General features: G+C 47.5%; 1 protein-coding gene across 10 annotated transcripts in view; it reads right to left on the reverse strand.

Annotated features, from left to right (window-relative positions):
- Nucleotides 1-671: 671 nt before the first annotated feature.
- Nucleotides 672-15,093, reverse strand: part of RASGEF1C (RasGEF domain family member 1C) — an 86,564-nt gene continuing 72,142 nt past the window's right edge. For 5 of the 10 annotated variants that reach the window (XM_074313347.1, XM_074313345.1, XM_074313343.1 and 2 more), the window contains 3 exons: nt 14,161-14,284; nt 7,024-7,096; nt 672-6,571 (listed from right to left, as the gene is read on the reverse strand). In XM_074313347.1, coding sequence (XP_074169448.1) covers nt 6,547-6,571; nt 7,024-7,096; nt 14,161-14,284 — 222 coding nt within the window. In that variant the 3' untranslated portion in view covers nt 672-6,546. Of the gene's footprint in view, nt 6,572-7,023; nt 7,097-14,160; nt 14,383-15,093 lie in introns of those variants that run through there. The other 5 variants (XR_012489749.1, XR_012489750.1, XR_012489748.1 and 2 more) reach the window with 5 other exon arrangements.

Raw genomic sequence — 15,093 nt, forward strand, 5'->3', positions numbered from 1 at the left:
ACACTCTAGTCCAGGCTACCTTCTTCTCTCACCTGCATCACCACAGAAGCCTCCTAGCAGACCCCGGCTAAGTGCCTCGGTGTGTGAGACCCAGCGATTAACTTGGAAAGACAGACCTTCACAGAGAGGTTGTATATGTTAGCGTTAACAGATTTTAATTTGAACTGAACCGTTTTACTTATGTTCTAATTCAAAAAGGTAAATCATTATTGAAATAGTGTGTAACCTTCTACAAAACCAGTAGGAATAAGTAAATTGATTGAACAGATTCCTGTATCGCTGGGCTGCACTGATCAGCCCATCCGACGTGCACAAGAGACCAGGAGAACGCACCGGTCTCCCACGTGGGCTCCAAGAAAATCCTGTTGTTCAGGTGTGACTCCTCAGCAGGTGGGGGCTCGCCAGGGTCTGGGCTGGGCTGGGGAGCACAACCCACTTGCTGTCAGCGAACTGGAGTAATGTGATCATTACTTACTTCTCTGTTATGCAAATACTGTGCTAATCTTGGATTTTTTCCTTAGGATAATTTATAAAAGTAGAATTATTGGGTTAAAAGTTATCAGAGAAATCTTTCTAGAACTGACCTGTGTTACCCCTGGATTAGTCTGGGTTCTCCAGAGGAATCAATAGGTGAAAGAGGGAGGGAGGGACAAAGAGAAAGAGAGAGAATGGACAGATGGACATTTATTATAAGGAATTGGTTCACACAGTTGTGGAGACTGAGAAGTTCCAGGGTCTGCTGTGTGCAAGCTGGAGATCAAGGAGAGCCAGTGACGGAAATTCCAGGCCAAATGCAGGAGAAGAACCATGTCCCTGCTCGAAAATCGAAAATCGTCAATCGAAAATCGTCAGGCAGAGAGAGCTAATTCTTCTTTACTCCACCTTTTGTTCTGTTCAGTCCCCTGACTAGATGAGGCCCATCCACACTGGGGAGGGCAACCTGCTTTACTGAGCTCACCAGTTCAAATGTGAATCTCACCCAGAAGCGCCCTCACACATACACACACCCAGAAAACTGTTTGAACAAATGCCTGGGCACCCCATGGCTGAGTCAAGTTGACACATAGAATGAATAATCACGTACCCCCTAAATTCTTTAGTGTCCCTCCACCTACACCCCCCAGCCTTCAGGGTAAACTTCAAGCTCCTTGGTCCGCCCAGTGGGGCCTTCCACCACTTGGCCTCTGCTGGTCTTTCCTGCCATTGCTCTCTGCCCCACTCACTGGGTTCCTGTGTCCTGCTGTGTGCTGAACTCTTCTCCCAGCTTGCCCACTCGGTGAGGTCTGTTGGCCAGCAGTGGGGGCTCTGGCTTATGCTTCAGGTCTGTTCAGTCCCAGTTAATCTTCCCACCTCTCTGGTCCTGCTTGGAGGCCCAGGGTCAGATACCAAAGGAATGTGGTGTCAGGGGCCCTGTTCAGCCTGTAGGCAGGAACCCAGCTGTAGCCTCGAGGCCTCCTGTGCATGCATTTTAAGTTCTTCCTGTTGGATCTGTGTCCTGGCCCAGGACCTCATCTGAATCCTGGGGATGAACATGGAGCCGTTTCACTGAGGACGCTGTGCAGTAGACCTGAGGCTCAGGTGCCTGGTGACAAAGGATGGCATGATGGGGAGTTAGGCCTGCTCTCTTCTATTGCTGGGGACAAGGCAGGGCTTTGCCTGGCAGGGCCCGTGGTGGGGGGGTGGGGGTATGTGCAGTAGGGGAACTGGGGCAGGGGGAGGTTTTGTATTGAACACATATGAGACACTGCAGGACACTCCTGAAGCACCAGAGGATACCAGGGGCTCACAGACCCTCCTAAGATGGGGGGCAGGAGGGGAGTAAAGACGTGTGTCACTGTATATGTGCTTGTGGGGAGAACAGGTGGTCAGTCGGTCCTCGTTGGCTTCTGAGCACCCTCAACAACAGAGCTCTGGAGGCCAGAGACCTGGGGCCCAGGCCGAGCCCCGGGAGCTGGTGTCCTCGGGCAGTGGCATTTCTTTCCTGAGCTTCCATACCCTCACTGGCCATGGGGAATTGTGACAGCATCGACATTGTGTGGTTTGTCAGGCTGAGTGTAAAGTGCTAAGCCTCGGGCTAGGCACTCATGACAGAGTATTTGAGTTTGGGGGTGAAATGGAGCTTTTAGCTGAGGCACACCCCGACTGTGGCTCTTGACTGTTATGTGACTTCTGGGCCCATGAGCATTAATGGGCGTATCAGTGGAGAGTTAGAAACTGTGGAGGGCATTGCTTGGGGTGCTGTGGGTGGGGTGTCCCTCCCTCGAGAACCTCATATTGTAACCTGACCTATATATACAGCCTGTGGGGTAGCTTAGCACAGACTAACTTTTACTTGGAATTCATAACTTTGCTTAGATTAACCTGTAGACCCACTTAGATGACCCTAGGTATTATAAGGTTTGTGTGACCATATGCTGTAATTAGCTCAGAGTTTAACAGGAGGGCTGAGACTTAATTAGGTAAACTTCCTTCCATGCCTGTGTCATCCCTGGCATTGACGGTTGCCAGAGCTGGTTTTCAGGAGCAAGCCCAGGATGATTTGCAGGACCAGGGGGCTGATTTGACTGGAACTGCGTGAGGCAGGCAGAAGGGCTTGGAAGACCCTGTAGTGACCTCCTCATGAACTGTTCTCTTATCTTATACCCTCATTATAATGCTACTGTTTTGTCCTAGGGGCAGAGATTGTCCACCATTTCTGAATCTGCGATGTATGTAGACCCATGTTTTCTAAATGCATGTGAGCAGGACTGTCCCCACCTATTCATGCAGTGACAAAGCTCACCTTGATGTTTATGTATGATTTCCCTGAATAAGGACGAATCCGAACCTTTGTTCAGGGACACGCTGCTTTGAAAGTGACCTTCTGTGTGTCCTTGTTTGCTGCCTCACAATAGAGACAATAAAATCTTTTCATAAAATTGTCTTGGTGTTGTCGTTTGGCTGGCAACAACTGAGTAATTGGACCTGGTTCGGTCCTGGACAATAGGAGCTCTGGCAAGGTGTTGGGACACAGTACCTGAGGCCTGATGCCTGCCTGAGAGGCCTGAGGGACGAGGGGCCATCCTGGCGCCGTTTGTTAGGGAAAGGGTCCCTGGGGCAACTTTGGCCATGCGTTTGAGATCTGCCCTGGGGTTACCGGGGTCCTGCCCTGGAGGGTTGCCAGGCAGGATGGACAGGCTTCCACAGAGGCCTGGATGTGGCTGGGTTCCTGGGATAAGTCGCTGGTTGTGATGAGATGCCCTCCCAGGGAACTGTGGGGTATAGGGGATGGTCCAGGGTTCTCCAATGGTGCAGAAATATGGGGAAAGGGCGTCAGAGGACTCCTGGATCACCCATGTGAGAATGAATCAGAAGCCCCATGCCTGGGGCTTCTGAAGCAAATCCCAGTTAGGGAGGTCTTCCTGTCCCCCGACTCCCCACTCTTCCCTCCCTGGAGGGCTCAGGAAAGAAGTGCCAGGCTCCGAAGGACAGACCACAGCCATAGCTCTTCCCTGGCCTCCTGGGCACAGTAGGGTGCCTTGGAGCCCTGGGGCCCAGGCACCTGACATGTCCCTGAGCTGGCAGCTTCAAACCCTGCGCTGCGTGTTCAGGTTGCGTCATCTGGCATTGAGCCGCGCCTCGGGGGCATCCGTCTTGGGTGCTGCTGACACCTGCTCCACAGGTGTAGGCCCCGCCCATTGGGGCCCTGTGGGCCATCTGACCAGGGTGGCAGAACAAAGGGGCCTGTGCAAGGAAAGGGTCCCTGGGGCAACTTTGGCCATGCGTTTGAGATCTGCCCTGGGGTGACCAGGGTCCTGCCCTGGCGGGTTGCCAGGCAGGATGGACAGGCTTCTTGTGGTTAAGGAACCGTCTGTGTGGCTCTGAGCAGGGCACCATCCCTCTCTGGGCTTCAAGGCTGCACCCAGAGAAAGGGCACCATGATTCCCACCTGGGTGTCTGCTGGGGTCCACTGAGGGAAGGCTCTCCTGGCTGCACTAGGGCCTGGCACCCAGCAGCTGTACAGAGAGGTGGAGAGCAGGTTCAAGGGCCCCTTGCATAAACCTGAGACACAAATGCACCACCTTGAGTCCCCTTGGCCCTACGTTTTCTGTGGGGCTGGTTATAGGCTGCCTCTTTCTTCTTGTCCTACACCCTCCCCCAAATGGGGGTGAGCCCAGGCCTCATGTCACCATCCTGCCCTGACACCCATTCTGCATTGGGTCACCGAAAGGCTGGCAGGCTGGAAGGAGCAGGTGTTGAGGAAGGGGTTACATGTCAGGAATCCCTCCCAAGAGGCTGCATCTCTGACTAGATTGACAAGGTGGGGAACAGAATACCAGGCACTGAGAACAGCATGTGCAAGGCCACAATGTTTCCTTTGCATTGGGGCTGCAGGCCTGGGGGTAGCAGTGCCAACTATACTCTGTTAGCACCGACAAGCTTGACCTGCCTCTCCATCTAACCACTGGAGCTTCAACTAAAAGCCCTGCACCGCTTTTTCTGGCATCCTTCCGTCATGCCCTCACAGCCTGGGGAAGGCTGCTGCAATCTCCTGCAGGAGACAGAGAAGACTGAGTTGGGCTTTGGCTGCCGGGAGCGTGGCTGTGGGAGGCACCTGAGGGCTGGCTTTGGAGAGGGAGCTGGGATCTTGGGCCAGAATGAAGGATTAAATGAGGCAGGGGAGGGCACTGTGGCCAGCTGCCTCAGGTCTCTCGGAACTCACCTGCTGACTCCGAAGCTCAGCATTCTGGGGTTTCCTCACAGGCCCCTGCATGAGTTGCGCAGGAATAAGAAGATGGAGCCAGATGACCAGCAAGGCCTGGGACTTTGGGGTGGGCTGGGAGTCCCCTCCAGTGTCCTTTCTCCCTGTCACTGGGTTAGCAGACAGCCTCCTCTGGTGGGAGCTGGGCCCTGGGCAGGATTCCCAGAGCTCCAGGAGCATCAGACTTGGAGCTGCCATCCAAGGACACTAACTCCTTTTGTGTCACTTGTCCCTGCTCCTGACAGGCAGCTCTCAGTGTGACCATGAGGCAGGGACAGTCCTTGCTGACATCTGCCAGGGCCCCGTCTAATGTTGCCCCAGGGAAGGCCAAGCACTGAGGGAGCGTGCTGTGCGGGGATGAGAGGATGAGGAGATGCTTCTAGCCAGCTCCTGGGACCCCCAGGACTCCTTGGGTTCGGTCCCAAGGCTCCGCCCAGGACCCCTCAGGAGCTGGGTGTGGTGCGAGGTGGGGCGGAGCCTGCTCTCAGCTAACGCCCAGTGCCTGCGCTGCCACCACTCCCTGAACTACTCACCGTCTCTGGGGTCTCAGATGGAAAGGGGTGGGCTGGTCGGGCGCAGAGCAGATCCTGCTGAAGCCTTACATGCAGCATCCCACACCTCTGTCAGGCTTCTGGGCCCTTTCGGGGCCTTGCTGAGGTCCCGGGTTCCCCAGGCAGAGTTCCCTGAGCTGGGGGAGACACCTGGATTGCCTTGTCTCTGCCTGTCCCTCAGATGGGAGAGGCCATGCTGTGGGTGGGGCTCAGCCCCTGAGGGGCCTGATGCGGCCCCCCAGTACACTGCCCTCCACCTAGCAGGTCCTGGCCAGGAATGGGGGTGCACATCACACTCCCTGACTTCCTAGCTGGGGGTCCTGGCCACATGCCAGGTGAGAGCTCAGCAGCTCCACAGCTCATCTTCCCGGCACAGAAACTTAACCCACTGTGTGCGGGCTGATGGGGACCCCACAGGAGGAGCCTCATGGTAGGCTGAGGGTTCTTCCCCACCTTCATCACTCCCCCTTCTCTCCACACCCCCAACAAGAGAGGCGTCTGGCCACTCGCAGGGCTGTCGGTATCTGTTCAGCGGAGGTTTATCGAGCACTTACTACACACTAGGCCCTGACAGCATGGCCTGGGGTCTACGGAGTGGAAATGGCCACTGTGTCCCCTTCCCGATCCAAGGCCACCATTCCCAGGCCTGAATCCTTGCAGACGCCCACTGTGAGAGGAGATGTGGACGTGAATATTCGGGGTGTGTACGAATGTGTTTATACCAACTCTACAGTTTAAATGTACTGTACATGTTGTCAACTCTGTGACTCAAATTTGTCCTGCTGACCAGCATCCCCGTTGTCCCCAGAAAGCTATCCCCTGATGCCAGCATGGTCCAGAAAGGGAGTGCATGGAGCTGCAGAAACCAACCCATCTCAAGGGGCAGGAGAGGAGCCATCTGTAGAACGGCAGAGGCCACTGGTGGGCTCTGGCCCCTCTCTCGTCACTGTGACCTGCTGGGGATGTGGAGGCTCCCAAGCCACCTGGCGGCAGACTGGGTGCCAGCTTCCACGGAACGAGTCACCCAGTGAGAGTAGGTCCTTGTCGAGGATGGACAGACTGACCAGCAATGTGACCGCCACCGTCCCGAGGCTCGTGTCACCCACATGTCTGGAGGTCCTGGGCCCCGCCAGGGCTGAGGCTCCACAAAAGGCAGAGGAAGTCCTCCAGAGCCGTGTGGTCACTGTGGTGGGCACCAGGCCACGGGGTCACGGTCTGCAAAGCAGCAAGGTGCCCAGGCCTTCCCTGCATTCCTCACGTCTTCCCCAAAATAGAAGACCTGTAGATTTAAATGGGCCCAGACTGGTTAAACTTCCCTCCAGCATGTCACCTTCTCAGCAGGTGCCTGCCACCTACAGGGGTGTCATGCAATGCCCTTGGCTCAGGCCTCCGCTGTGGATCATCTCTGAGCAGAAGGAGGTATGTGCCTCACTTTCTCACATAAGAATGTGGACTGGGGGTTCCGAGCCCTAGGACACACAGCTGATCACCCACAGAGGCAGCCACTAGCCGAGGGGCCTTGTGGTCCCAGCCGCCTCTCCTACCCAGCCTTGGAGCTCTGCCCCCTCCCAAGACTCTGGCCTGAACTGCCCTCTCGTCATGGGCTGGCGGGGCTCCCTAGAGGCTGATGACTGGGGTGCTGATGACTGGGGTACTGATGAAGCCCCTCGGCCCCCCTCTGGCCCCAGGTACCCCACGTCCTCCCTCGACCCTGTCTTGGCACAGACTCACCTGAGAGTTTTCCACCTCTCTTTTTCTGTGTGGTTCTCTGGGCTCTCACTTTCGTAGGAAGCCAGATAAAGACCTAGTCAGAAAATGAAGTGAAATTACACAATTATGGTCGATGATAATAACCTGCTCTACACCCAGAGACTGACCTGCTTTTTTATTTTAAAATTAAACTTGTGGTTGGGAGAGAATTCATATGCAGTTCTAAGAAATAATACAGAGAGATCCATGTACGCTTTACCCAGTTCCTCCCAATGGCAGCCACTTGCAAAACTATAAGATAGGTCACCACTGGGCACCGGATGTTGGCGCTGATACAGTCAAGACACAGAACATCCCTCACCACAAGGACCCTATGTTGCCTTTTATAGCCTCACCCACTTTCCTCCCATCTCCACCTCGTTCTTAACCCCTGGCAATCCCTGATCTGTTCTCCGTGTCTATGTTTTGTTATTTCGAGGATATGATATAAATGGAATTAACCAGTATGTTAATCTTTTGGACCTGGCTCTTGTCATTCAGTGGAATTGTATTGGAGATTCATCGTGTTGTAATACCAAACTTCACTCCTACTTGCTGCTGACTAGTGTTCCATGCTGCGTGTTCTCCACAGTTTGTTTAACCTTTCACCCACTGAAGGGTATCTGAGTGGTCCCCAATGTTTGACTATAACAAAGTAAGCTGCTATAAACATCGGTGCACGGGTTTTTGTATGAACATGACTATTCATTTCTCTAGAGTAAATAAGTGCCCAGGAGTACAATTGCTGAGTCATACTCGTATAATAGTTGCATATCTCGTTTTATCAGAAACTCTTTGTCCAGTTCTACATCCTGAATATTTTCTCTGCTTTTTTCATAGTTTTACATTTAACATTTGAGTCTGTGATCCATCTTGAGTTGATTTTTTTTATAAAGTGTAAGACTTAGGTTGAGGTTCATTTTGTTTTTGGCCTATGGATGTCCAAATGCCCCAGCACCATTTTTTGTAAAGGCTATCTTTCCTCCACTGAATTGCTTTTGCACCTTTGTCAAAAATCACTGGGCATATTTGTGTGGGTCTATTTCTGGGTTTTCTATCCTGTTCCATTGATCTATGTGTCTGTCCTGCCAACACCACACTGTCTCTATTACTGTGGCCATATGGTATTGGCCTTAATACTGGGTAGAGAGATTCTTCCCATTTTATTCTTTTTTTCTTTTTTTTGTAAAATCGTTCCAGCTATTCTTGTTCTTTTGTTGTTCTGTATAAATTTTAGAATAAACTTGTCAATAGATACAAAAAAAATCTTGCTGGGATTTTGGTAGGAATTGCATTAAACCTGCACTTAAATTTGCAGAGAATTTGTTGCGTCTTCCAATTTATGCAGATCATATCTTCCCATTCGTTTAGATCTTCTTTGATTTCTTTCTTCAGCATTGTGTAGTTTTTAGCATATAAACCTGGTACATGTTTTAGTAGATTTACACCTATTTCATTTTTTGAGCAATTATAAGTGGTATTGTATTGTTAATTTTGGTGTCCACCTAGCCATTGTTAGCACGTACAAATACAGTAGATTTTTGCATGTTTATCTTGTATTCTGAAACTTCTGCTGAACTCAGTTCTAGGAGTTGTTGTAAATTCTTTGGGATTTTCTTTTTCACATTCTGCAAACAGGAACTGTGTTAATTCTTCCTTTCTGATCTGTATGTCTTTATTTCCGTTTCTTGCCTTATTGCACAGATGAGGTCTTCCGTTACTACTGTTTCCCTGAAAATAAGACCTAACCGGAAAATAAGACCTAGCATGATTTTTCAGGAGGACATCCCCTGAACATAAACCCCAATGCATCTTTTGGAACAAACCTTAATATAAGACCCGGTCTTATTTTCGGGGAAACATGGTATGTTGAATAATAGTGGCAAGAGTGGATATCTTTTCTTATTACCACCCCTTGTGCGAAAGCATTCAGTCTTTCACAATTAAATATAATGTTTGCTGAAGGGGTTTCATAGATACAATTTACGAAGTTGATCAATTCCCCTCTATTCTTATTTTTCTGAGAATTTTTCCCCAGGCATGGGTGTTGAAATTTTCAAATGCTTTTTCTACATCGATTGATATGAACAAGAAAATTTCCTCCTTTAGCCTGTTCATATGGTGGATTACGTTGATTGATTTTCAGATATTGAATAGCCTCACATATTGAATAGCCTTGCATCTCTGGAATAAACCCATTTGGTCATGATGTGTAATTATTTCTACACTTTGCCGAATTCTATTTGCTAACATTTTGTTAAGGAATTTTTGCATCTATATTCATGAGTGACTATATTCATGAGTCTGTATTTTTTTTTTTATGCTGTCTTTGTCTGGTTTTGGTATCAGGGTAATACTGGCTTCATAAAATGAATTGGGAAGTTCCCTCTTTTTCTATTTTTTTAAAGAGATTATGCAGAATTCATATTCTTCTTTAAATGTTTAATAGAATTCTCTAGTGTATCCATCGGGGCTTAGAGATTTTATTGTTGGGTGTTTTTAAATTACAAATTCAATCACCTCAAATAGTTACAGAACTATTCAAATGATGTATTTTATGCTGAGTTGTGGTAATTTGTGTTTTGTCTAACTTGTCAAATTTATGTGTGTAGACTTGTACATAGTATTTCTTTATTAGCCTTTTGATGTTGGCAAAGTTTGTAGTGACACCTTGCTTCATTCCTGATATTAGTAATTTCTGTCTTCTCTCGCTTTTTCTTTGTCAAGAGGTACTTTGCTAGAGGATGCAATTTTATTGTTCTTTCCAAAGAACCAGCTCTTTTAAAAATTGACTTTATTGTTTTTCTGTTTCATTGATTTCTGCTTTCCTATGTTCTCATTTCCTTCCTTCTGCTGGCTTTGGGTTTATTTTGCTTCTCTTTCTCTAGGTGCTGGAGGTGAGAACATAGATGATTGATTTGAGACTTTCCCTTTTTTCTAAAGTTTGTATTCAGTGCTGTAAAATTCCCTCTCAGCTGCATCCACAAATTTTGAATTTTGATTGTATTTTAATTTAGTTCAATTATTTTTCTTTTATTTCCTTTGACATTTCTTCTTTGACACTTGATTATTTAGAAGTGTGTTGTTTAGATTCTAAGTGTTTGTAGATTTTCCTGTTGTCTGTGTTACTGATTTCTAGTTTGATTCCATTGTGATTAGAGCATAAACTCTGTGTGATTTCAATGACTTTAATTTGCTGCAGTTTGTTTTATGTAATTCAGGATATGGGCTATCTTGGTATATGTTCTGTGAGTAATTGAAAAATGTGTATTCTGTAAATGTGTAATTGTATGGAGTGTTCTATAAATGTAATTATACACTATTATTTGATGGTGTTGGTGAGTTCTACGAGTGCTGACAAGTTCACGAATTTGTTGCAATGCTGTTGCTAATCTTTTTTTATATCAAAGGGATTATTCATTATGAATTTGTACCAACTGGACAGTTACCCACATTTACTATTTAGAAGTGATGAAAAGGCTGTGTGAAAAAGTTAGATGACCTGAACTTTTCGCCAATTCATGGCTCACGACAATGCACCAGTTCACATGGCACTGTCTGTGAGGGAGTTTTTAGCCAGTAAACAAATAACCGTATTGGAACACCCTCCCTACTCACCTGATCTGGCCCCCATAACTTCTTTCTTTACCTGAAGATAAAGGAAATATCGAAAGGAAGACATTTTGATGACATTCAGGACATCAAGGGTAATACGACGACAGCTCTGATGGCCATTCCAGAAAAAGAGTTCCAAAATTGCTTTGAAGGGTGGACTAGGCACTGGCGTCAGTGCATAGCTTCCCAAGGGGAGTACTTCGAAGGTGACCATAGTGATATTCAGCAATGAGGTATGTAGCACCTTTTCTAGGACGAGTTCACGAACTTAATTGTCTGACCTCATATGTCTTTGCTGATTTACTGTCTAGTTGTTCTGTCAATTATGAGAGAGGGGTGTTGAAGTCTCCAACTATAATTGTGGATCCATTTATTTCTCCTTTTAATTTTATCAATTTTGCTTCATAAATTTAGCAACTCGGTTGTTTGGTGGATTCACATTTAGGATCGCTATGTCTTCTTCAGCGATTGATCCTCTTATTATTATATAATGTCCCTCTCTGTCTCTGGAAATTTTCTTTCCTCTGAAATGTACTTTAGCTGATATTAATATTGCCATTCTCACTTTCCTTTGATTAATGTTTCCCCATCTTTTTACTTTGTAACTTGTCTATATCATTATGTTTGAAATGAGCTTCTTATAGACAACATATAATTGGGTTATGCTCTTTAATTTACTAGTCAATGTCTGTCTTTTATTTGGTGTATGCAAACCATTTACATTTAGTATAATTATTGATACATTAGAGCTTAAGTTTACTATTTTATTCTTTTGTTTTCTGTTTGTTCTCTCTGTGTTGTTTCTGTTTTATCTTTCTTGTCTTTCTGTGGGTTACCTGAATAGTTTCTAAAATTCCATTTTGATTTATCTGTAGTAAACTCCTGAATGACATTTTAACTGGATATGGAATTGTAAGTTGACAGTTGTTTTCTTTCAGCACTTGAAAAATGTGCCACTGCCTCTGTCTACCGTGGTTTCTAATGAGGAATCTGATGTCATTTGAATTGTTTTTCTCTTATAGGTAAAGTGTCATTTCTCTCTTGGTGCTTTTAAGATTTGGTTTTTTTCTCTTTAGTTTCCAGAAGTTTGGCTATAATGTGTCTTGGTACAGGTTTCTTTGGGTTTATCTTCTTTGTGATTTAGTCAGCTTCTTAAATCTGTAGGTTTATATCTTTTCTAAATCTGGGAATATTCCAGGCATTACCCCTTCAAAAACTTTTCAACCCTGTCCTCTTTTCTCCTCCTTTCCTGACTCTGATGGCATGAGTGTTAGATCTTTTGTTATAGTCCTAAGTCCCTGAGGCTCTGTTGTTCAGAGTGTATAATTTCTATTGTTCTATCTTGGATCTCACGGATTTTTTCTTCTGTCCTCTCCATTCTGAAGCTGAGCCCATCCACTCCGTTTTTCTTATTTAAGTTATTGTATTTTTCAGTTCTAAAATTTCCATTTGGCACTTCCTTATATCTTCTGTTTCTTTGCTGAGACTTTCTATATTTTCATTGAGTTTCAGGGAGACCCAAGGCTGAGTGGATCACCAGGTGGGCCCTTCCAAGGAAGGCCAGGAGTTGAGGGTAGGGTGGGACTTCTCTCAGAAGCTGTGATTGAGCCAGTCAGAGCTCAATACATTTTAGGTCCCTTCTCTTGCTTTTCTCCACTTTGGGGTGGGGAGGGACAGAAAGAAGAGAGGGTCAAATGGAAGATGCTCTTCTTTAATGGTGCTTCAGAAGGGGCAGGGTTTTATCTGTATATTCATGGCCAAATCACTACCTGGCACACAGCAGTCTCTTTAGAAATACTGTTGGCTGAAGGAGTGAATGAAATGCCCTTCTGTCATTCTCTTCCCTACCCATAGACTCCCCTTACCTCTCTCAAATGTGCCTTTGGCACATTTTATTGCCCAATTTCTATTGGCTAATGACAACACTCACTGTAATAAGTAGTGTGGTAGTTTGAATAATGGCTCCCAGAGATATCCAGATCCTAATTCCCAGGACCTGTAAATAAGTTACCTTATACAGAAAAAAGGGATTTTGCAGATGTGGTTAAGAATCTGGGGATGGTAACTTATCTAGGTGGGTCCTAAATGCGATCAAAGTGTCCTTCTAAGAGTGATACAGAGGAAGACTTGACCACAGAAGAGAGATGATGTGATGGTAGAAGCAGAGGTAGGAGTGATGTGCTTTGCAGGTGGAGGAAGGGGCCATGAGCTCAGGAATACAGGCAACCCTAGAAGTCGTAAAAGGCCAGGAAATGATTCTCCCCTCAGAACCTCCAGAAATAATGAGCTCTGCCAACACCTTGATTTCAGCCCAGTGGAACTGATTCTAACCTCTATAACTGTAAGAGGATAAATTTGTGTTGTTTTGAGCCACCAAGTTTGTGGTGAATTGTTTCAGTACCAATAGGAAACTAACACAACTAGTATTGATTGAGTGTAGTCCTATGGGCTTTGCCAACTCAAGTGATTCTCACTGCAACCCTGGGAAGTATAGGTTCCCCACTTTGCAGATGTAGCAGGGGAGGGTCACTCAGGGTGAAGACCCTGCCCAGAGTCACACAGCTTGCTGGGGTGGGAGTGGCCCAGGTTGGTTTACTCATCAGGCTGCTGAGCTTATTGCAGGGAGGCCTCCAAATACTGGTGAGACCCCCTCCAAAAAGTTACTAGCTCCAAAAACAAAACATAAAGTGGCAAAGTTGAAAGTTGAAAAATTAGAAAGCAAAATCATTAAAAAATCCTTCCCCCTGATTTTTTTGTTTTGGGCAGAATGTGTTCTCCTGTCCCTGAGTGTGTTCCCTTTGTAAAACGCTGGCCGTGACAAGAAGCCAGGCTGGGAGTCGCCCAGCGTGGCTCGGGGGTGCTGGATCCAGGGAGCAGCTAACCATGGGACCACACTGCCCCACAGTGAAGATCGGCTCAGGCCCAGATGACCACTTGCTTCTTCAGCACTTTCTGTTCCTGGAGGAGGGGGCTCCTGAATTTCGCTCACTTAGCAAATTCATTAGCAAATCTTATATCTGAGAAGTGAGCAGGTGGGGATGCTGATTTTCTGGAGGGGGCAGACGTTTACAGTGCTCTGGAGCTGTCTCATCTGACGCTGGTGTGTATCACATACACATGCACACTCACACCAGCTAGAAGGACATCCCCACGGGAACTCTGGGAAGGCAGTTCTTATCATCACCCCCACTGTTTTGAAGAGGACAGTGGGGTCAGACAGAAGGTGGTCCAGATTTACGATGCCCAACAGCTTCCAAACTGTGTCCAGGGGAAGCCTGGCTCTGGGAGGTTCAACCTGCAGCTCCTCAGGCCCTGTCCAGTGCTCCAGGGTGACAAGCAACTGGCCAGCGGGATGCAGCCTTGTCTGCTCCTCCCGAAGCCAGCAAACGTGGGCATGGTGTGTCGTGCTCAGGGCAGGGGCCCTGAATGGTGAGATGACTAAGAGGGCACACAAGAGTCCCATGGCCCGGGGGGGTCAGTGCGGCCTGGGGCTAGCTACCTTACCGTCCTCACTGAAGATGGGGGTGGTGTACAGGTAGTGGGTGATGATGGGGTCTTGCTCGAAGGGACACTCCACTTGTTTCCATGTGATAAACTCTCCAACCTGCTTGGCCAGCTCCAGAAATTTCTGTCAGGGTCATAGAGACACAAGATGGATACACTCCCAGGGTCTGGATGTCATCTGCAAGAGTGGGGCAGGCCCTGGCAAGGCCTTTCTCTTCACCTCTGAAACGGGCAAGGTGGAACATGGGGCAATAAATGACAGCATCACCCACCAGTATTGGGTATTCGTCACTTCCAGTCACCCCCTCTGAGGAATCAGCTGCACCTGACACCTAGGGCTCACCAGCCCCCTGTGTCGGGACAGGGCTCGGGCTACGGCCCTCAGCAGGCAATGCCTCTAGCTAGAGGTGAGCATTCCTTCAGTTTCATTCTATTTATTTTTGTTGTTATCCCTACTTATGGCAAGTTTGTTTATTTAAAGAACATGCAAATAAATTTAAATAAATGTATTTAAGTAAAATTTAAATAAACTTACTGAAGTAGCATTTCATTTAAGTAAAATTTAAATACAATTATTTAAATTTTAAAAATGTGCTACTTTAAAGAAGGATTTTAAGAAAATAGCAGCATCAGGTCATGACTAGGTGGGAGCCCCACTCTGAGCCTTATTTGATCAACCCTGGGCCGGCTCCACCCCTACTGACTGCACCCTGAATCTGGGACCACGTGAGAACCTTGTAGTCTTGAATCTGGACCCCCAGCCTTGGCTTTGCAGAGCAATTCAAGTAGGCAAAAGACAGGGTTCCCAACTGGTGTGTCACAGGGTCAGCTGGAGAGGGAGCTCCCCAGCCTGCAGGTTCTTGCAGCCCTGCCCAAGCCCAGACTCTTCCATGTCACCTCCAGCCTGAACTGCTCTCGGGATTCAGGGCCCAG

Source organism: Rhinolophus sinicus, linkage group LG10, assembly GCF_036562045.2.
Source record: "Rhinolophus sinicus isolate RSC01 linkage group LG10, ASM3656204v1, whole genome shotgun sequence".
Classification (NCBI taxonomy): domain Eukaryota; kingdom Metazoa; phylum Chordata; class Mammalia; order Chiroptera; family Rhinolophidae; genus Rhinolophus; species Rhinolophus sinicus.